This window comes from Apteryx mantelli, chromosome 7 (assembly GCF_036417845.1).
Source record: "Apteryx mantelli isolate bAptMan1 chromosome 7, bAptMan1.hap1, whole genome shotgun sequence".
Classification (NCBI taxonomy): Eukaryota; Metazoa; Chordata; class Aves; order Apterygiformes; family Apterygidae; genus Apteryx; species Apteryx mantelli.
The window spans coordinates 25,965,105-25,988,953 of NC_089984.1; the positions used below are offsets into that span (position 1 = coordinate 25,965,105).

The window sequence follows — 23,849 nt, forward strand, 5'->3', positions numbered from 1 at the left end:
TGATTTGCAAGTATAATGCTCCTTTCACATTGTGCTTTAGGGCCTGCTTGTCATGTGAGTGATACCGAGTTTTCCCCAGACTATCTTAGTGTCCTGCAGAACTGTTTAATTCCAGCAAGAGCGGTTAGGAGGTGAAGTCTGAAATGCTTGCTTAGACGGCTGGGTGTTAACTCAGCTTCGATTAAAGGGAGGGGAAGGACATTGGCAGCGGGTTTGGGCTTTTTTCATGGTAAAGGTAATGCGGAATGCAGATGGAATGCGGTAAAGGAGAGGCGCTTGTGCAGGGCAGCCTTTAGATGGAATACGGTGAAGAAGGAGCGGCGGTCGCCGAGGCTCCTCTCTGGAGGGAAGATCCTATCTAGGTGGCATCTCTATGATCCCGGATGTCGTTGCGCCGGGAGAAGGCCTGTGTATGTGTGCGGAGAAGGAGGGGTGGGTGTCTTTCCTGTCTGCCTCTCTATGGTGCCCTTCCGGGGGGAGGGCCGGCGCCGCGCGCCTGCGTGAGCCGGGCCCTCTGCTCCCACCCCCGGCGAGGCCGCTGTCCGAGGCGGCGAGCGGCGCCGGCAGCGAGCGGCCGCGGCGCCCGGTGCGGAGGAAGGCGCGCGCCCCGCCCCGCCCCCCGCCGCGCCGGGGGGGCCGCGCCGCTGGCACCCCCGGGGCCCCGCGGCGGCAAATGGTGGGGCCGGACGATGCCGGGGCTCAGGGCAGCGCAGCCGTGCTTCCCGCGGGCCGGCAGGAGGCGGCGGCGGCGGAGGAGGCGGAGGAGGAGGAGGACGGGGAGCGGGATGGGAGCCGGGGCTTGAGCCGGCGGAGCGGCGGGCCGCGGCAGGAGCGGCTGCTGCAGCGGTACCTGGCGGCGCTCGGCCCCGCGGCGGCGGCGGCGGACGCGAAGCGTTGCCCGGAGAAGCCCGCCAACGGGGCCGCCTGCGCCGTGGGCCCCCGCGGGAGGATGACCAACGGGGACGTCGGCTTCCTGCTGCCGCCGCCGGAGGGGCCGCCGCCGCCGTCGCCGCCCCCTCGGGCAGGACAGGCCGAGCAGGGGCGGGAGGAGCCGGAGCTGCCGCGGCCGGAGCCGGGGCTGGAGGGGGCGGAAGCGAAACTGCAGAATGGGGGCTTCCTCCTCTGCCGGCCCGCGCCGGGGGGCGGCGGGCCCCGCACGGCCCCGCCGCCGGGCACCGCCTTGGAGGAGCCGCTGAGGAGCTGCCGCCTGCGGGGCGAGGCGGAGCGGCGCGGGGGGGCGGGCGGCAGCCCCGAGCCGGGGGGCGCCGCCGCGCGGACGGCCCGGGGCCGGGCGGCGCCCTTCGGCTTCGTGGACGTTAGCCTGAGCTCCCGCAACACCTACGAGGTGAGCCGCCGCCGCAGCGCCCCGGAGCACCTGCCCCACGCGGCGGCGGCGCCCGCGGCCCCGGCGCCGCCGCAGGAGCCGGCGGACAGGGCCCGGCGGGCGGCCGGCGCCGGCAGCAGCCTCGCCGACTTCTTCACCAGGTAACGGAGCGGCGGCGGCGGCGGCGCGGGGCGCGGCGGGCGGCCTGGGCGCTCCCGGGGCCGCGGGCTGCCGGGCAGCGCTTGGAGGGCGGAGATGCCGCCTGGAAGGCGGCGTTGCGGTGCCAGCGGTATTCGCTGCTTATCGACTGATTAGCAATTCCGCCTCAGATATAGTTTATGGCCACTGAGTAAATACTGTTACGGTGAAAAAGAGGCTTTGGGCTGGAAGCGAGGGTAAGACCGTAAAGGTACTTGTGCTACCACAAACAACATGCACTTAAAATTGGAATTTGGTTTCTGTGCCAGGGTATTTTACTGTCTGGATGAACACAGTGCTGCTAATTGAACTGCTTGGGGAATAAGGTGAAATCTGTTGGGTTTGGAAGCTACTTTCAGGTGATTCTGAGTATCATCGTGAAAGTTGCTAAGAAGTAGTAAAAGCTTTTACAGCATTACTGGCAATGTGGCAAGGAAATTACTGTTTTACTTTATTCCAAAGTGTGTTTTGGAAAGCTACAAGCACTAGGCTTTATGCTCAAGCTGACTGGGCTTCTGTTAAGTTTCTAAAACAAAAGCAAAAACTTTGGAACATCAGACTTCACTATTTGGAGCGTCTGTGGTATGGCTCGCTCTTGAATATACTCCACAGGAAATTCGCCTTGCCTATAATAACTTACTCTGTGCTACTTCTCTTATGTTTAAAGGGGGGAATTTAATTCTGCAGTTTCTAACTTTTGTTCTCCAAAACCCTGGGATTATAAGTACTGTGTAACAGTCACTCTGCTAACACAGTGGGTCTCTTAAGTGTTTTGAAAAGGCAGATTAAGAGTAAACCTGCTAATTGAAGACTGATATGAAAGAAGAGATCTTTGATCTCTAGGGATGATCCCAAATTGAGAAACAGGCATCCTCTGCCAACAGTTAGAAAAGGGGGATATGGAGTTCCTGTCACAGGGTTAGATAGTGGCAGTTGCAGGGTATGTTTGATGCCTCCCCTTTGTTTCAAGGATAGATCGAGAGATGTTCTTCTATCCCCACTATTTCTGTTTAGTCTTCTTCCCCTGTCCTCTTCTTTGTGTTACGTGGATTCAGTACGCTACCTTCCCTGTGCCTCATTACTTGAACACTTTAACCAGTAGCGTTGGTACTTGCTGCTTTTTGTTCCAGAGCAATAGCCTAGTGAAATTCTGCAGAATTTTGGCTTCTAGAGAGGACTGAACTCAGTCAGCAGTAGACTGACACTTGCTGTTTTTGGGAAGGGTTTGGGTATTTCTTGGAAAAACTTAATTACATCTATCCTGGCAAAAGTTATGGTGCTGGCACCTCTGAAAAAAGGATTCGGCAGTGAGCTGAGTTCATAGCCCCTTTCAAGTCCAGCTGTCTGTTCCTCATGTGCATTTAGCCTTGTGAGCAACATTGGCTTCAAAGATTTTTACCTTCAGCTCTGCCTGTATTTGCACAAAAGTGTTTTAGTTGCAGCTAATTTTGTCTGGGCAGCTGAAATGAGGCATATTAATACAAAAAAAACCTTCTACTGATTTGAGGGGGGGAACAAACCTCTCTTGAAAAACTTGTTTCTAGGTACAGTAACACTTGAGTTTGTATTGTCCCATTGCTTGCAAAAGTACTAATAAAATGTTCTCTCTTTTTTTGAGTAGTCAGTTTGTTTTCTGAAAGATTTTTGACAGTGTAAAGGCTTAGACTTCTCACTTATTAAACTGCTCAGATTCATCCGAAACTGACGGTTGCTGTCATGAACAGATTTTTTTTCTCCAGTTCTCCATAAAGATAAGTAGCCTGACTCTCAGAAATAAGGACTCAAATTGTTAAAAATTGTTCTGTGATTGAATGTTGGTAGCCACATTGTACTTCCTTATGAAGCTTCTCAGCAGATGATTGCTTGTATTTTTAAATGAGCGCAGAGCCATAAATGATGCTGATCCCTAACGTTTATGTTGTACTGGATGGCAGTGTTCTAGCAAAAGTATTTGCTGAAAGAGAACAACTCTTTCATGTTGTGTCAAAATGTATGCCTGTTTTCAGGAGAGGAGAAAAAGTACTAGATGTGCAAAATGTACATAGGTAGTTCACCAGTCTGGTTTGTCTTATACTGAATATTTCATCCTTGTAGTGTTTTTTGTCTAGTTTACAAACTGTCTAAAATTTGATACCTCTCATTTGTTTTTTCTAATAGTCTCAATTATATAGAACTCTTTCATTTAAAAGATGTTTTCTGATTTAGACTGAGAGAAGACAAGGGGGAAGTCATATTGCCTTCTGTGTTTGAAAGCTGCTTTGTTGTAACAGCCCGGTCAGACAAACTACTCTGTCATGGCAGAGCTGGGTTAGGAGGCCGCTGTTTCCAGCTGCTTGTTTCCATCTCTTCGGTTATCGGACTGGCCTGTTCCACAGTCCTGTGAAATGATCCGTGTTAACTGTCTTTGTTCCTTTCCCTGAACTGGATGAGAAACTGGTCAGGTGAGTTAGGGGTAGAAACAAGCAGCTGTGAACAGCAACTTCTTGCCTGTGTTCTGCTACAGGAAGAGTGCCCTTGCCCTTCTAGGTATAACCTTTCCCTGATCTAACAGTAATGTGTTACTTAAAATGATCAAATATTCAAAATTAAAGTTTCTTTTTCAGGTAAGTATTAGGAATAATAGTTGATCCTGGGATCTTAAATTGTATTTATGCCAAATTGTTAAGCCTGTCAAAATAATGCTAACAGGTTTTAACTGAAAATAATTATTTTTGCTGTCTTTTTGTTCTACCTCTGTTTCTCTCAGCATATGAAGTGGGATGCCTCAAGTAAATCAGAGATATGTGGAGCAGAGTGGCGCAGAGTGGCATGGAAGATTGCGTGACTATGGTCACTTGTCTCCACTGTGCTACTGCTATGGTCAGAGCATTAAGTGGCTTCTTGAAAATCACCTGTCACTGCTGTGTACTCCTGTGTATGATTCATAATACGGTCATATAGGCACAGTTCTTAAGGGTTTTGGTCTTATGTAGCAGCTTACAAGCACAATGTTCTGTTCGTATGTTATTCAGATCACTTGGGTGGCCCCAGTGGAGGATTGTTGGGTAAAGTATGGTTTAGTGAGCAGGGCGTGTTAGGTGGACAGTTGAATTAAAGCAGCAATGATAACTGTTTGCAGTTTGCTTCGTCCCCCCAAGCAGTACGTGCAGAGCAGAACAATAAAAGGACAAGCAGCAGTAAGTATTCTAGTATACTGTGGCTTATATAAGTCCACAGTAACTCTGAACCTCTTTTAAAGGTGACTTATTTCCTGTTTTTGCATGTATGTACCAGGCATCTTCTTGGCTTGTGCAGGTATTGTTCCTTTCTGAGCTGTGTTTAGATAGATTCAGGTATCCAGAAGTTGACAAAGTGCCCAATTGCTTTTTGATTCCTGGATTCAAAGCTTGCGATTGACAGCAGCTGTGAAACTTGCTTTGTTATAGTGAAATCACCTTTTCCAGAATTCATCTAACAAAGTTGTTAGTTTTTGTTTGTTTGTTTGTTTGTCTCCCTCCCATTTACTGATAAAAGTGCTAAGAGCTTAATTCATAATTATGGCACTTCACAGTTCTTTAGAGTGTGGTGTAAGCATTGCTTGTACCTGGGTTATAAGCATATATGGTAGTTGGCATGTGCACACTTATAAAAACTGTCATTAGTCTCATCCTTCCTTCCTTACCCCTGCCTTCTTCCGGAACTTTGCTGCGCTTATTGTCCAGAGGTTTTGAAAAATCTTAACTTTTAAAGAAAATGGAAAACTTAATGAGGGCAATATGTGGGGGGGAGGGGGAGAGCGAGTGGAGAAATCACTCAAGCCCACATCTTTTCTCCCTCTTTATATAAAACCATAGTTCTGTCGGTCAGTAAGTAGGTAGTTCTTCAAAAGCTGATAATCTTCTTGCTCCTGAAAATGTCTTTGGCAGAGACTGTGGAGGGCTACAAAGATTCACTTCCTTGAATATTATTTTGTCACTTCTGTATGTACTGAATGTCTCTAGGTCTGTTAGTTTAAATTTCAGTTGATTACTAAGTAGCATTTGCGGCTTTGAGCTATATAGGCACATGTAGTCTACAGTTGCATCTTGTGAATGTTTAATACCTGAATTGATATTTCTCTTTTTATCCTAAACTTCTCTGTATCTTAAATCATTATAAAACTTCAGGGGATGCACTGTGCATCTGAAAAAATCTGTTGTATGGGGTTTTGGTCAAAAATGAGAGTCAAGTGGGAAGTGATCTGCCCTTGTGGCTTGTTTAAAGCTAGAGATCTAAACCTGTTTGTCTAAAGATGAAGGAACAGATTGATGGCACTTCATAATGCTTAGTTTATATACTTGTATTGCTTCTGCCTGAATCTTGATTAGCTCATCTTGCAGACATGCTGAAACACTTATTTTTCACTTTCTCTGTCCAGGTCAGAAAATAAGGAGGTGCACAGAAAGCTTCTAACAGGCGAAGGAAATATACTGGTGGTAATATAGAAAAGAGAACTGGAGGAAAAAAAATTAAACTTGAGTGAAAAAGCAGATACTAATAACTTATTGCAACTCTGGAAAAAGTAAGCAAAAGCTCCCAGACCCAGATCTTGCAGGAATCACTGTGACTAACTTCAAACAGCATTATTTTTCCCTGAATTAAGAGGCGTAATAACTTGATACAAAGAAGAAAAAACATTCATGTTATCAAAAATGAGAAACTTCTCTGAAGATTCTTCATACACTGTTCACTAAGAATGATCTGTTTTACGAAGTTGCACTGACATGTTGGCCAGTTCCTGGCTTTCAGTTATGTGAATAATGAATATAATTGCAACTTAAGTAAATATTATCTCCGAAGTAAAACAAACTATAATAAACTTTAAAGACAAAACCCCAGCTATTTCTCTCTAGTTCCCAACATCTTTGTTAATAACTGTGCATATATAAAATTTTACCAAAACTATGTTTTTTTTATTTATAAAAATGTCAAGGAAATGTCTTTGCATATCTACAGTCTCTCCAGTCCTAATTCTATTATTGTTTCCTTGGCAGGTTGGTAATTAGCTTTCTGGCTAATTTTAGCTTTTACTACATAAAGAGATGGCACTGCAGTGATGTAATATATAGTATTAAAATGGTGGCTTTCAAGGTTCTGTTGGAAGTGCAGATCCCACTGTAGCAAATTAAATCTATATCACAGCAGTCTTGTTATTGTTAGTGAACTAGTTCCAAACAGTTCAAGAAAATTAACAGGTCCTCATGGTCTGTGAGTTGAAAAATGGCTGTTAGAGCAACTTTCATTCCCAGGCCTCATTCTGTATACTTTTTAAAGAATTTTACATTTCTGAAAAACATTAGAAATGGTCATTTTGCCATAAGTATGTAAAATGTTGTGTGTATATGTTATTACTTTGGTTAGGACATCTGTTCAGTAACAGACCAATGTTAATCTTCAGGTGCCCAAGCACATGTTGATGTAACTCTGGTTGCATATGAGATTGCTATATTGCTACAACCTCCCCCTGTACCCTCATTTTTTTCCTAAAATATTGGCTTAATAGATTACACTTACAGCGCCAAGGTCTTAGAAGGATGTGGAATCTTAATCAATTTAAACTACCCAAAATATTAATTTCTCTGTTCTCCTTGGTAGGCAGTGTAATACTTGATATTGGCACAGGTATTTGAGCTGGAAGGCCTATAAACCTAATAGGATTTTTTCTGAAGTCAGTTCTTAAACTATAGTGGTAGTTTGCTTTTTCAAGCCAAATGCCTGAAATGGCCATTTAGCATGCTGTTGGTGTTGTCAGACTGCTTTGCCAAGAAGTGTTTTACAGAGACTTTTTCACTTAACCCGAAAGTGTCTTCTCCCCGCATCCCAGAAGGACTCTTTCATTCCTTGGTTTGTTCTACTTATTTTGTGTCATGGAACTTCTTTAAGACTCAATATATTGAGCAGTGTGACCAAGTGAATGGGACCTCTCTTCTCCTGAATGGCATACAACCAAGGGGAGAATGTTTAAATGGAAAACAACAACCAGAGAAGGTCGCTTTAATCACAGCTGTCCTATAAAAAGGTAGCTTTCTTAGATTGTAAACTTTTTTCTCTGACTGTTCAATTATCCATTAGGATATCTTGTCTCAATTGTTTAAGAATAAAAAGGAATTTAAAGTTATTTGTCAGATATTTCAGATGTACAGCTCTTCACTTTTTTTGTATCCCTTATCGGTCTGGTTAGTTGAAGAGCTAGGAAGAGACTTGGTATATTAATAGACTGGGTGGTGGGCATTGCTTTAAGTGTCTTAATGGCCATGACTGTGCTGTGCTTCCTAAAGGAATGACGCTTACAGTTATTGCCTGATCCAATACTCCAATACTGCGGTCCGTTAACAAAGTTCAATCAAATTTCTCTGAGACTGAGGGAACATGGATATGAAAACTTGCAGTTCTTTTGCATGGAGGCTGGGCATAAGGAGACCCTGCAAGACAGACTGCTAATTTAGCTCTGTATTTGCAGCAGCCAGTTAGCTCTGCAGGCCACCTGCAGAGTGTACTGCTACTGGCCCGGCAGCAGGGTGAGAGGGTGAGATGAATGCTCTATGGGTGAATTTGATTTGAATTAATAAAAAACAGGCTTCATTAGCTTTGCTCGTAGATCTGTTTATTTTTTAGAACTTCTGGAAGCCAAACACCCAGAAGCTGGTATTCTCGTAAAGTCATATCCTCCTTTCTTACCTCCAGACTGAAGATAATCTCTCTAGCCTGTGGGAGGAAAAGACTTGAGTTTCTTCTCTCCCACCCCCCAAACCTTCCCCTAAGCTGCTCCTTTAACTAAGAACAAGCTCTGTTCAATTCCCATTGTTATCTTGGGATTTTTTTTTTCTTTTTTCAGACCTAATATGCTCTCAGGTAAGTGAAAGGGTGCCTTTTATCAGGTAGTATAATAAAAACTGCCTGTCAGCTCCCCACATCTAGGGGAGTTCTGCTGACCTAAACAAACGGCTGAAGGCCAGCTACAGGAATAGGCAAACTAGGTGACTGTTTAGAGCAGAAGTAAAAGAGAGAAGAGACCTGAGACACAGACGACATCAGCAAGACCTCTATAGCCCTTCTGCCTCTACTGAAACCACAGAAAAACAAGCTTGCTGCTGCTGCTACTGTCATTGGGGACTAGTGGGATTACTGAGGAAGATTACTGCTGTGGGAAAAAGGTGATGTCCTTCTCCTGTCTTACTCGTGCTGCAAGAGCAGCAAACCTAGTCGTTGATGCCAGTTCCACTCCAGGTCCCAGTTCCAGCAAAGCTTAGTCCTGCGTTACCTCAGTTGCCTAATGCAACCATTAAGGTAGGGTCTTGTCAGTCTTACTGCTGTGGGATAATGAGGCTGTTCGTGTGCTGGGTGCTGTTCCTCAAATTCTATAGGCAGCTGAGTGGTACAGAGGGGAATTTCTTTACTTTCTAAAATATGAAGTCATTGGGCAAAACTGAAAAGAATCAAACTCTTGCATATTGATATCAGCCATATGACAGCTCAAAAATGAATTCCTGCATTTTGTAGTAGTTCTGCAATTTATCTTCGAATGGTGATAATAAATTTATTGTGAATTGCTAACCACAGCACGTGCCTGATATATTAACTAGTTATTGTAATTTGCAGCACTTACTTGGTCAGTATAATTGCACATTACCCAATGTGATAATTGGCAGGTACTCAGTCTGTCTGGGACCTGAAGGGGGAAAAATATTAACTAAGGTTTAATCCAAGTTGGTCTGAATAGAAAGTGTTGCTAACTGCTGGGGCAGCCTTCAAAATAAAATTCTGCCTTGTGTTTGAACTAATAACTCGCAGACTGTGTCAAAGACTGGAAATCTTTCTCATCTTTGTCCTGAGTATGTTCCTCATATGGGACATTTGGACTATAGATACAGTGACTAAGTGAATAGTTTGATTGTTGATAATGCTGATAACTTTTGCTTTAACTAGAAGTGAGTCACTGATAGAACAGTTGTACTTTCATGAGACATCTTGAGGAGCTGATTTAATAATTTGCTGTTGTCAGGAAACAAAAGGAATGCCTCTTACCTGCCGTGGTGTTTATTTGATCCTCTGAGCAGCTGCAGCCCAGGAAGCTGCAGGGTTAAAAAATCTGGATGTTTTTCTGCTGGATTAGTGATTTGAATTGGCTTGCGATATTTGGAGAGTCCCAGAATCGATGCAGCAGAGGGAGTGTGGGACATTACTGGTACCAGGAAGAGAAATGCACTTTCCTTAGCTGTGTTAATACAACTCTGCCAGCATATAAAAAAGATTCTTACTCCTCTAGCACTGCTTTGTTCCAGGTCTGTTGCTGGTTAACTAGCTGTGGCTTTGCGAGAATAGAAGTCTTGGCCATGCAAGAAATGGCATAACATTTTTAGCTCAAGTGATGGAAGTTCTGCATTTGAAGCTCTGTGACCTAGGATTTTGGTTTGGACTCTACAGATGAATGACACTTGTTGTTGAAGTTTGGCTGTAGTGTTTGGTATGGTGTTTAAGTAGCTGTTGAATTGCCTGGTTAAGTATGAAGATGATATGATAACTTAGCACAGAGCTCTGTTTTGCTAATTCATTCTTAAAAGTAAGCATGAAGCTATATTGATTATCTCCCTTCACTCTTTTGTGCTTGAGCATTCTGAAATTTAACCCTGGCTGTTACCTTAAAGTTCTGCATACGTGCTTGCCTGTTTATCTAGGTTTTTGAATACCTGAGTCTGTTCATAAAGCTGACTTGTACAACAGCTCTTTTTTTAAGAGTATAATTTAAACTATTAAAACATTGTTTTCTAGTGAGTGTTCTCTACAGAGTGTTCTATATAATATTACTAAACAGTTTCAACTCTTAACTTTCTCAGTGTTCATGTACCTGTAGTAAAACTGTTTTGCCCACAGAGTTTTAGACCTCTTTGGGACCGCTACCAGCTAGCAACCTGAGCAGTACAGTTGTTCTGATTTTGGTAGTCTGTCCTGTGCAGTTTCACAGTCTTTGTCACATCTAGGAGGTCAAAAAACCTCCTCCTTTCCTATGCCTTGATCCATAGTAACTGCTCTTTGACAGCTCACTAGATTTCAAGTCGGCCTAGTTGTAGCTGATGCTTTAGTTGACCAGTAATATCAGCAGAAATGTTAAAGTTTAAAAAAAAAAAAAAAAAAAAAAAAAAAACACAAAAAACAAAACTTTGATCTTGCTGAAGATGCATTTCTCCTAGTTAGGATCTTTTTTGGTTTGTTGGGGGAGGGGGCTTCACTCTCATCTAGTGTGTAATTGACTGTAGTGTTTGAGTATTACAGATTCAAATATATCAAAGCTCCTTTGGAGGAGATGGTTTGGATTGTCTTGGTTTGGGGTGGGGGGGGGAAGAGCTTTGCACTGCTGAAAGCTGCTAAGATCATTTAAAGGATTTTTCTAGTCTGTGTTTGGAGGCAATAAAATCCAAAGAGAAGCTGCTGTCCAGCTTCTCCTTGTGTCAAAGTGTTGGAGGATGTGAATTGTAAAATCAGTTGGGCCCCCTGTCCCCCAGTAGAGGGTGAAGCTTGGACTCGAACAGTTTTATAAATGCCTTGAGTCAAAGTGGGCTGATGCTATTCTAAGATATTGAAATTAATAACTTAGAATTAGCATAAAATTAAGTTTTAGACAGTGCATTGCGATGTTGTAAATCTCCATGTTAAGTTTCTTAAGCTAAACCTAAAAACACTTGCATGTTTATTTGTGATATCTGTGCACAAAGTAAGACCAAAATCTGAGAATGAATGATTAGTTGCAGTGTGTTTGTGAATTAGGGAATGATTGCTCTTAATATTTTTCTATTCATGTAATTTTTCCAGACATAATCAATAATGCGAGAAAACATGTACTTCTGAGCACGTGTAGGTGAGAAAATAACTTCTAGATTATGACACACAATTCAAGTATGAAATTATGGACAAGCAGTGACATCCTATCTGTTGATGTAAGAACCAAATACTGTTCATGTGTGCACCCTGAACATCTATTGTAACTTTTTGAACACTTACCAATTCCTACGAATTTTGTACTGTATAAAAACAGTTTAAAACATTTAAAATGTAGGAATAAAATTTTACTTGCTCTGCAAGCTTTAAGTGGCAGCAAAAAGGTCTTGTTTCCTTTTAATGATTCATTGTTTACACTTGGAGTTGAGTTACAATTGTTTCTGTATGTAAATTATTGAAAAGTCTGCTCAAAAGCATGGAAGCTAATTGTTTATAATTGGGCAATGTTTTTCTGCTGTTATTTCCATTTTGTTGCACATAAGACATAGAATGGACAAAACCTGAATATGAAAAATTCTGCTGTTTTTTTAAGCAGCTTTTGCATTTTACACCTGCTAAAAACATGGTCATATTAATGTAATATTTCTTACTGTTTTATAAAGCAATTTGTATATAGTCATAAAAGAATATGGAACTGCAGGCCTGCAGGGGATTTCAGAGTTTGCATCGAATGCTCTGGAAGCATGGGTCTAAGCCAAAGGGGTGTGGGGGGGGTCCCCAGGCTATACCAGTAAAAATACATATTTAACAATTCCTGGGTCATAACCTTTCTAAGTCCTGACTTATGCACTTCTCTGGATAAGTAGTATTGGGTACATAAGTAGTTTTCTTGTCAGTTTGTTTTTAGCTAATTTGAAATTTCAAATGTATACTACTTTTGTGTGCTTAGGAAACTTAAAAAAAAAAAAAAAAAAAAGACAGCTTAAATAGGAAGTGAAGGTCTTTCTAATCAGGTGTTGCTTCTCTATATAGCTGTGACGCACAGCACTATCTTATTTTGCTGTTTCAGACTCTTTAGGGCCTTGCCTGAGGTTCCGGAGCCTGTTCAGCTCTTACAGTACTTCATCATATGAGATTCCAAATTAGTTTCTTCCAGGTTTGGCTTTAGTCTGTCCTGCCTTTTTGTTTGCCTCTCTTGCTCATTTTTAACCCTGGCTTTTAACTTTAGCTTCTGCTAGTACTTTAGTATCTCTGGTTTCCACTCATGGCGACCTACTACATGCTGCTTGGGCCATTGCACTTATTTAGGCTGGTGTGTACGTGGATGACAAGCATAGAAGTTGTTATCTTTTGGGGCTTCTCTTCATTCATAAGCAAACACCATATGAATGTCTTGCATTCAGATAAAATGAGAAGCCTGGTATGGGTATCTGCTAGAGATTAAAGGTTTTTCTTAGTGATCCTTGATAACAAAGGGGAGGGGAGGGCTTGGGGACGGAGCAGAAACAAACTTTGCACAAGCAGAACTGTCTTTTGTGGTGGTGCAAGCTCAATTGCATCGTAGCACATACACAGTGTTTTAATGTGTTTAGTTTGGTACTTCCATTTTTTGTTCTACAAATTGTAGGGTTTTATCATGATCTCTTGAGATTTTTTTATGTACTTCAGGTATTGCTGGGTGATGTGACTTTCCAGGATTTTTTTTAAACTGTTCATATAATATCAAAAAGCCCCTCTAGACTGTAGTCCAACTCGGTGCTCATCTGTAGAGTTAATTCCATGCTGGATTCCCTCTCTATAAGCCATTATCTTTCTGTGAAGAAAGGCTATATAGGATATAGTGAGGAAGCTCTTGATGACTTAGTGTGATGGTGATTCTTTCTTTGCTGTTTGCATTTTATGCTTCCCTGGGTTTAACATGAGGCAGTTGTGTTGTATCATGTCTAATATCAGGTATGAGGATGCTTAATTAAAAAGGGAGGCTGGAGGAAACACAATTTTGATTTCCTTTGTCAGTTCTTGTAGCTTTCAAATCTTATTTTCTCAGTGTTTCCCTCTTTTCACAGATCTTAAAAGATGCATGCAGTGAGAAGAAATGATTAGTGATCAAAAATAACAATACACAAGATCATGTTATATGTGTAAAGTAAAAGTGGAAAAAGATGAACAATCTTTTTAAAAACAAATTTCCTTATTGTTAAAATATATCTAACTGCTAATACTCTAGCAAAGCTTAACAGAGCACTTGTTGGAACTACTTTATTTGTAGGTTCGTGAGTAAACATTTTAAGCAAGGTCAAAGTTACCCTGCAGGGGAAATAAATCTTTATTCCGAAAGCAAGAAGACTATTCTCTAATTTGGACACTTATTTCTCGGATAACCCTTAGCTCTAAGTATTTTACCTGGAAAAGTTCATATTTTTGGTGCCAGGTGCAAGGCTTCAAGTTTAACACAGATTGCTTTCTGGTAGTTGCCCGCAACACAGGTTTTATTGTCTAACATGATGCAGCATATTTTGGGTTAGGTTGCTCTGTATATTAAAGTGAACCGTAAGGAAGCATGCTTGACTAATCGAGTGTAACAATAATAATGATAACGTGTTTTATGCTCTCTTCTGAGACCATACCCTTATTTCAGTAGATGATACTGCTTGATTCTGGTAGTCCTCAGTATTGCAGGGTTAACAAGTTGGAGAAAGGTAGGCTTATTTTGAAATGCTTCATGCTGATAACCATTTTAAGTGGCTTGGGTGCCATTCCTCTACCACTTGAAATCTGTGCATAGATAACTAATAGTTCTATAAGTAGCAGAACCAGTGAAGCTTGGGTCTCAAGATGGAGTTTAAAAAGCTGGATCCTTGATACTTAAGAAGTAGGATCATGCTGCAACCTCTCCTTCTCTTGCACGAAGTACAGCAGGCATAAGCTGGAATACTTGGAGCAATGCTGCTAAATAAGCAAGAAAATTGCCTCTTGTTGCTGCCGCTACAGCTCTCTGTTAGCTGAATGATCATAAAAGCCAATAGGTTTTGTTTAGTGTAATCCAAACAATGTTAGGAATAGATTTCTTGGCATGTGATAGTGGCTTATTTTTGTGACTTCATGTTGTTTCTTTTTGTGCTCTTCAATCCACCTACTGTGTGTTTGTGGTGTTTTTAAGTATCATTTGAGAGCATTTCTATGCATTCCAGTGTGGTTATATAAAACTAGTGAAAAAAACATGCAACTCTTTCACTGCACTTCTGTAAACTAAAGCTTAATTCAGTGAACTAGTTCAATATCTCTATCCCACAGGTCCATATAACAGAAAGCATTATGAAGTGAGTTCTAAAGGTTAGACTTATTTTTAAGAAACTGAAGCTTTCAAGTGGATGTTGAGATTCCATACCAAATTAGCTAATTTCTGGATGATTTTTCCCAGGATCAGTGAAACCTATGAATACTCTAAGCAATGACATTGTATATATCAAATCCAGTACATTTTCTACGTTTCAGTGAATGTACTTTGTAAGCAGTCACAGATGTTGTTGATTAAAGGCCATGGCTTTTGTAAGGCTTTACTGTTGTCAGGGTCACATCAGAAAATGTGATGCTGCATTAGCTGCCGAAACAACTTGTTAAAATACTGTCCTTCTGTCTTAAATTATACAAAATTTATTTGTAAACCTCCCATAAATTTATTTTGGATTAGAATTCCTACATGAGGTTTATCCTGGTGAATGATACAAAACTTGACCTGGTTTCTTACTTTCAGAAGAAATTGAAACTTTAATGAATATCTACCACTAAATAAAAGTGAAATTGTATCTCTTTGCTTGCATGTTCCTAAAAAGCAAAATAAGCCTTTGCTTAATTCAGTACACTAAAGAATATTTAAAAAAAAATTCATGGTGAGGATTATTTTCTGAAAAGCATGTGTTAATATTGTGATTGTGAAAAAGAAAACCCTCTGAAGAGCCTTGAGCATACCTGAAGCTTTTGTACAGAAACATTAATTAAAACATCTTCTGTATGTTTACACTTTTCTTCCTTTTTAATCTACCAGCTTCCTGGTTTAATCATAAAACAGCTTTGATATGGCAACAGATTGCCATCAGGTTCAAGCTTTACATTTTGCAGCTTCCACAAGTGCCAGAACCAATGAAGCTGAACTGCCAGGTAGTGCTGGCAGTATTCCACAGTACAGTATGTGCACAGACCAGGCGGTTATTGCTATGCTTGTAGGCAGGATACATGAACTATTTTGTATTTCAAGAATGGTACTTTAAAATGTATCTTCTTGCGTACCTGCTTTTGGAAAAACATTTTCTCCAGTAAGTTCAGATTCAGCCACTGTAGTAGTTCAGACTTAAGGGCAAGACTGTAGTATAGTATTTATTGACATGCTAGTCTTCAGAATACTTTTCTTGTTTTCCTGTTTTGAAAAAATAAAATAAATGTTAATGCAGATGTCTGGTTTGGGTGTTTTCTCCTTTATTTGAAATTAAAGGTATCTGAAACATGAGGGGTGTCTCCCTCCTGTCTGCGTGATATGAGGGATGGTAAAGAGGAAGATGAGGAAAAGGTGATTCCTTGAGTGCTGTAGGCTCCTTTTAGTAGTGTTATGGAGAAGGATGTCCTCTAGAGCAGCTGTAGTGATTTGCAGTGATAATGTGAAAGATGCATTTGCACCCAGGCTAAAGCTGTTAATTTTTCAGTCAAAAGCTGGCTTTTATTCTACTGTGGATTCATTTCTTAAATGAAGTTGAACTTAGCCAAGAAGTTCTATGGTATTTTTAAGTTGAGTGTTGGTTCCCTCCGCCAATATGTTAACTTCAGACACTTCTGAACAACGAATGAAAAATTGTGAACTTAGTGGACTAAGTCAAAACTCTTATTAGAGGCTTGAAAGAGTAGGGCCATATACTAGAAAGCATTAGGTAAACAGAAACAACGAGGAGGAGAAATACAGTATAAGTGAGAAAAAGCATATAATGAGGAATCTTGGAATAGGATCTAGAATGGGGAGGAAAAATACAGTACTTAAAAGGTATTTCCAGTGAGCTTCATATTTAAAAAAAAAAAAAACAACTTCTCTCTTCCCCCGCCTACCCCCACCCCTCTGCAAAATGAAAAAAACATATGATCTCACTACTAGTGGGTATGAAAAAGCTCTAAGAAGCTATTATGGAATTGCTAACAGAACAGTTGTGTAGGGCCTTAATGCATTTTTAAGCACTTCCCTTTGCTTTTGTATACAATATAAAGCATTGTGAAAGGTGTCCTGTACTTGTGAAATGAGCCTTTGTTATCTATATAAGCACATTTTTCCATCTTGTGTGGGGTTTTTTTATTTATTGTTCATATGGAGGGATCTGTTCATCCCACCAATGATAAACAGCCTTGGGCTTGATTGAGGACAGTGTCCCTTAAAGACATTGTATCGCGGCTTGGCTTTTTCATCAGTCCTTCCTTCTAGGTCATGTGTCAGGAAATCCTTGCGTGCCTGGTGTTGTGTGTGCTTACTTTGCAGGTTGTGCCTTAGCAGGTGGGAACTAAGATATTGCAGGTTTCCCTGATAGAGCATTGAACTGGGGGAAACAGCATAACAGAGAGCAGTACTTATTAGAACACCTTGTATTAATTAAGCTATTACTAATAGCAATAGCTTGATTCTATTGATAGCAGGTATCCATACAGCACACAATTATTCTTGCACACACTTGCTCACAGTTGCTGAGTTGGGACAACAGCTGGGACACCAACCTCAGCTGTTCACTCGGAAGCACAGGGTTGTACTGATGCTTCCATTGATGCTACCAATGGCTTCTAGGTAGGTGTTCAGGAAGTCCCTCAGGGGTCTGTCTTTTTAATCAGGTGTGTATAAAATCCTGTAGTCTTTGTCTGCATATAGCAGCCACTACCTTCTTGAATGTGGTCTGAATTATACCACATGTTGTTGATGGTAATGTGCGCTGGTGGCCTCGAACAAATTCAGCTGAGTCCTGGTGTTTTGAGTTTATTGGTTCTTGTGGCTTCTACAGGACTACTGGTCTTGAGCTTATCAGTTCTTGGGGGACTTTCACACACTACCTCAGCATGTACTTTTCTCTCTCTCTCGTTTGCTGTTTTCTGGTAGCTGTGTGTTCAGCTACACACGTAGGTATCTATAGAGCCCATTCATGCAAGGTTGCACAGAAGGGGCTTTTATCACAGAGGCACTTGCTTGTTTCTGAAATCACATAAGACGTTCTGGTAACCGAAAAGATCGGGTTTGTCTCTGAAAACTATAGCATGTCTTACACTGACAGAAACCCTGACAGTACTGGAAGTTGAGTGGCTGTACACTTTTTCAGGCAGACTGCAGTTGTTGGAGCATGCTGCTTCTATCGGGACAAAACCAGAAGACTTTTCTATGCACAAATATGAATACAGTCCACCTGAGAAGGAAATGTATTTTAAAATAAAGAAAATGCTTCAAGTGAAGAATAAATTTGGGAATTTCTTCCCAGAGGACTGAAGTGTTAGAAGTGTGAAAGTACAGGCTTAGCTAGTTAGCGCTACACAAAAACCAATTCCAATAAAAGTGCTCCATGAAGTAATCCTGAAGTGTGGTAGCTTATGCAAGTCTTCGCAGGGAGATCTAGTGCTCTGAATGCTCAGAGGCCAACATGTAAGCATCCTGACCAAGAGCCTACGGACTGCTTATGCGTAGTCCCTGTACCTATTATTCATAAGTTTCTGGATAGTAACTTTCTAATAGTCAGGATTGATGTACTGCTTTTATTTTCAAAGCATTCATACATAATATGCTCTATGGGAGCTTTTGGTCCAAGTCAAATAGTACAGCCATGCATCTAGACAAATGGTTGCTGATGTGACCTTGTGGTGGTCGGCCTTTGAAGAAATAATTGTTTGAGTGTAATTGCTTTAGGCACTGGCAAAGGATATCTGCTAAATTGAAGCTGTGTGCATGTTCCCTAGTTTTCTAGTCTGTGTAATGAAAGCTGAAGACCTCTAGCAAAGCTTGTGGAAAATGCTAGTGGAAATAGTAGTTTTGCCATTTTATTTTGTAAACCTATATGCCACGCAGCAGCTTCTTGTTGTTTCCTTTTCCGTCTCCAAATATCTCCATGATAAGATACACTAAAGCAAACCCCAAACAAAAGTCTTTGAGAGCTGCTGAATGCTGCTAATGTACGTTTGAGAAAGTGTCCAATATTACTAAATGAGCTTTGATGTTAAACACAGTTAAGTAGCTTAGAAGTCAGGGGTAAAATTGAATGCTAAGAATGAATATATTAACATCAAAGCACATGTAATGAAGACTGCTTCAAATTAACTTTTTTTTTTTAAAGTGTGAGGGAGAACTAAGTAAGATATCATGCATTTGCTGAGCAATGAATCTTTACAATGGTGAACTTGGTTTAAACAAATGTGAATTGGTTTGAATATCACTCTTTATATGCTTATAATTAAAAAACAAACAAACAAAAAAAACCTCAAACAGAACACTCCTCTCTTTTCAGAAACTTTTTCACTAAAAGGACAAAGGAACTCAAACCTGCTGTCCAAAGTGCTCCTGGTTGGAAGTTGTTTGGAAAAGTCCCACCCAGGGAAAATCTTCAGAAAGATTCCAAAATAATTCAGCAGGTGAGTAAACATCACGCAACTTCTAAAAGTGAATGCATAGATATTGCAATTCTCTGTTGCAGTGATCTCTGTCTCTTCTGTACAGCCATAGAGGGCTCTGGGAGGACTTGGGGGCTTTGTCTGAAGAATAGTAGCTACTGAGAAAAGGGAGTTTGAACTGTATGATTATCTAGTACAATCTTCAGTACCTCCAGTGCTTATAAAAAGTTGATACTTGTTCAAAAAGTGTTTAAACTGTTTAGATCAAAAAGCTAGAACTTGTATTAATTTTCCATAAAATTTTGCCTTATTTTAACATGGTATGATATGATTTTTGGTGGTAAAATGATTGTGAAATGCTTTAGATTTCTATTATGAGATTTAGTTTGGAGTTGCTCCTGCCTGCTTTTGTGCAATAAAACCATATTTGTACTTCTCTGTACAATTTTTCTTCACAAAACATTTGTTCTGAAGCATTCTCTTATATTCTAGTCTTACAAAACCTTTGGGTTTTTCTGATGTTTGTTTTTTCCTTAGAGCTAACTCATCTTCCCAGAGTCCCTACTTTTTGGCCTGTAAGACTTGCTACCTGGGTAATTTGTGACAAATTGCTAAGAATTATGAAACGTAATCTCATTTCATTTAGACTTTTGGTCTGATTTCGGGTATTTTTGTTTGAAAATAGTTATGATACTGTAAGTTGAAATTACTTTTGGAGTTACTGGTGTATCACAGGAAAGTAATTCTGATTTCCTTCACCCAATACTAAGTTGTACTAATGTATCAATTCTGTATATTCATTCCTGTGGAATATGTCTTTAATTTGCCAAAATATCATTAACAAAGCTGCATAGCCTTTCAAGGTGAGTAACTGGTAATGTATCATTAACTTAATTTTAACATACAGTCCTGAAGTTGAAACACGTGTTGACATAAGAAATTTGCATGCCTCTTGTGCTGACGAAAACAGTGAGTCCTTGAGTCCCTTGGGAGTTGCTGTCTCTGTGTCTCCTTTCTTACAATTCCACATTAGCTGATGTATCTGGCAGGCACAAAAGGCTATGGATGAAGCTCTGTTCAGTCAGTCTTCTAGAAAGGGCTTTATGGCAAAGAGGGCCTTTTGGGAGCTACTAAAGTGAAAAAATGTTCCTTTTGATGGGCTTCCGTGTAATGGGACATATCATAAAGTGAAATGTTGTAGGAAAGTAAGAAAATAATTATGTGAGATTACAACAAGTGCTATTTACTCTGAAGTAAACTAGATGTTTTTTCAATACACTTTCAAATACAATTTTCCTTTATTTAAATGTTTTTGCTTTGGGGGGAGGGGGTGGGGGGGAGTGTTCTTAGTTTTCTTGCTGATGAATGCTGTTGGCTTTGTGCTGTGAAAACACTGTGCTAAGAATCCAGATGTCTCTTCCATCCTGAGAAATGGAGTGTATGCATAATGCTTACCAATTATTTGCTCCCTTTTTCTAGTAATGAAGGTGTTTGTTCCAGAGACAAATCATAATCTGCAAAAATAGTTTTTTCTTCTCCTGTTGTCTCTCAGTGACTATTTTTCTTTTAAAATATAGTGTTCTTTTTTTTTTAAACTAAGTGGCAGAAAAGAGAATATATTAAAACAACGTGTTGTCTTTAAATGTGATTGAATTCTTCCCAACCTCTAGTCACATCGCCTATGTTATACTGATTGTCAGATAAGGGTTGCTTTTGCATTTATATAATTTGAGTAATGTATGGGTTATAGTTGTTAACTTTAACTTGTAACTAAAAAGCATATATAGATATGCTATAAAGCATATATGACCACCTGCTTTAAGCTATTCTGTTATCAAAGGAGGATTCAGATTGACTGCATACTCTGAACAGAATCTGAGAATATTTGGTTTTTTTTTTTTCTCTCAAATTTGGAGAGGTGACCCAAACATCTCCAAATTTGTTTGGGGATGTTTTCTTGCATATGTTTTTAAAATTTACAATACAGTCCCTTGTGCATATGTCTTTTTAAAGAAAAGTGAATAGTTTCTTTTCTTGACAGTGTTCAAATTTGCTAATCTGGCAATGGATTAGAATGAATTAGGGCACGTTTCATTATTGAGGATGAGTGGAAAATTGTATCCCCACTTTAGAATGGCTGACCAAGTTCCCTAAGCTAGAATTGCTCACTGTGCAGGAGATTCAACTAAAGTGAATTTAGGCAAGATTGCAATTGTAAATCATTTCAGAAATTGATATGAGTATGATTAAGGCAGATAACTTCTATTCACAACCACTTCTGTGAATCTGACAGAATAAAATGTATCCAAATGAAATATCTCTACAAACTTCCACATTGGCCTGGTAAATCTGAAGTCAAGTGAGCAAAATGACCAAAACTGTGTGGCTTTTTTTCACTCATCTCTGGCCAGTGATGGCTACTGACTCATCACCCGCTTGTGTCAGATGAGGTTCTGAGTTTAAGGCTGTTCAGATAGAATGGGCTTAAGCTCCAGACAAGCCACCTCTGAAGGCACTGGCAGTAGTTTATCATAAGCAACAAATCTTGCCACTCCTGAACGGGTATGGCGTCTCCATAGTTGAACACGATGTTCTGTGACGTTGCTGATGCTAATGGCTGGCTTTGGGAGAGTGCACGTAAACTCCAGTATTGAGTCAGCATCATTCAGATAAAGGATGAGGCCTCGTAAGAAGCCCTTTTGCAGGAAAACTAAATCATGACAGGAGAAACTCAGTAATAATAAAAGAAGTCCCTTGGTTAAGGGTGATGTCCAAGTCAAAGCTTTTTGGCAATAATGCAAAGTTTAAAGGACTTCCCTATTAGTAGATTAACAAAAAATACATACCCTACTATACGAATAGATTCATACAGTCAGAGAGATGGTAAAGTTTGCATTCCATGTTAAGATTAAGTTAATCAACCTAAAGTTTTGGGGTTTGCTGTATGATATTTTGGAATCAGTATACTGTTACTACTTTAATACACATACTGCTCAGGCTTCTTGTAAAAGGACTTGCTTAAAGTTTTCCATGTGACATCCTCTCTGGGGAGAGGGCAGGTAAAACAGGGCCAGTTTGATCTGAATCTAAATATTTTAGTTTGGTTCAATTTACCTGAAATATCTCTTTTGAATAACTCGCCATTCATTTGCATCCAACTATAGAGGCACAGAGTCCTCAGTTTTTCATGCTTTTTGTGTCATCCTCCTTTATGGATTAAGCTCACTAGCCTACCTCCTCCAGCTCATGCAGCATCACTTCTGCCAGCCAGAGTTGTATGGTAATAGTTTGTCATAGGGGAGATAGTCCTGCTTGGCAGTCCAGTCTAAACCCCTTGAACTAGTCTGTGGAAGATACTATAGAAGTGCAATATGGTACTGATTTTTGTGTTGCCTTCTTCAGACAAGCTAAAATTTCTTTTGTGGTAGGAAACTCTTATTTGCCCAAGACTGGGCAAGACTGTTTAAAACTGAATCCTGTGTTTAAAAAAACTTTTTTGAAGCATCAGAGTTCTTCCAGCTTTTGAAAATTTTAAACTTGAATATTTTGGTCAGTGCTGCTATTTGGTAAGTGATGTGCCTCTTTAAGTATTGTGAGTCTTAAATTTCTGTATTTTCATCCTTGCTCTTGCAGTCTCTTTTGTTATCTCTCTGTTCTAGTGAGGATGACATAGTAAATCGATTTCATTTAAATGAAAATAAATATTTGTGGCTCTCAGTCAGCTGTTCTATCAACTAGACAGTGTTGTACTTGCCTCTACAAAGAAGTCGGGTATTTAATTTGAGATACTGCTTCAGATATTTCTTAGACAATGACACTAGCAGGTCCTGCCTTCAGAGAATGTCTAATGAATATTACCTTACACTATTTCTTTGCAAGCTTCTAAGCATATAAGGAGGAAGACAAAACTCTTTTTGTCCTAAAGCAACCTGCGGGGATTGCCCATGTAGAAGATGGTGGTCTGCTTTGCAGCTGTGCTGCTGTTGGTGTGCTTTGGGCGAGATGCTCTAGCACAAACTGGGTCAGAGGCTGCAAGTCCTTGGCAGCTGCATCTCCCAGCTCGCAGCTGCTGGCGCGCTCGGCTCTCGCTGGATTTAGAGCTGCCCAAGCAGGATGTGATTGAGGCCAAGTCTTTTGCTGGACATCTCCCTCCTCTGGGCTTCCTTCCTTCACTGCTTTTTAAAAAGGGAAAATAGCAACTCCTTAGGATTTCAAATGTCAAATGCACTTGATGGTTTTAGGAAGTGCCTTTTTTCCATGAACTGCAACTAATAAAGCTGGTTGTTATAAGTAGTATGGTTTCATTAATGCTGTCTGGTAAATTCAGCAGCCTAAGCAGTTTTATGTGCAGAAAGCTGAAACTGATTTGTAGGATCATGTGTAATATTTTGGTATGTATTGATTAAAGTGCAAGATCTGTTTTAAGACGGAAACTCCATTTCATCTTTGTGCTTAAACAAAAGAGGTTTTAAAGACTGGATATTCAGACTCATTTTGATCACAGATTAGGTTCAGCTCTTGCTTTTATTAAAGCAGATTTGAATCTTTTTATTAGCTTTTTTAAAACACTTTTTTTTCTAAAATAAGCCTGAATTAAAGTGAACTTGGTAAATATCTCACTTCTGTCTTGCAACGCATATTTCCACGTTTTTGAGTTTACTGTTTTCATTGAGTACTGTCAGTGGGAGCTGACAATATTTAAATATGAAAAGCTATTCCCCCCCCCCACCCCATTCTTAAATATAAGAATGGGGAGGAAGCTTGCAATGATTTTGAATTTCTTATTCAGAAGTGGAATAAAAACCATTTTTTCAAAAAGCTTTCACCTTGTCTACAGAATGGAAGGTATTAGCCAGTTAAATACTAACTGTGGGTTAGATGACTGGGTCACTGTCCTCAACTAGCATCTGAAAACATTCTGTTGGGACATTTATGAAATCTTGAAAAAGATTCTGTACCTGAGGGCTAATGAATTCTCAAAGTG

At 40.4% G+C, this 23,849-nt stretch overlaps 1 protein-coding gene across 1 annotated transcript in view; it reads left to right on the top strand.

Moving 5' to 3' along the window:
- The first annotated feature begins 459 nt into the window (after positions 1-459).
- The window catches only part of TBC1D12 (TBC1 domain family member 12), a 51,081-nt gene continuing 27,691 nt past the window's right edge, over positions 460-23,849 (top strand). Inside the window, 4 exon segments of the mRNA XM_067300056.1 lie at positions 460-478; positions 481-521; positions 524-1,485; positions 18,763-18,886. Coding sequence (XP_067156157.1) covers positions 460-478; positions 481-521; positions 524-1,485; positions 18,763-18,886 — 1,146 coding nt within the window.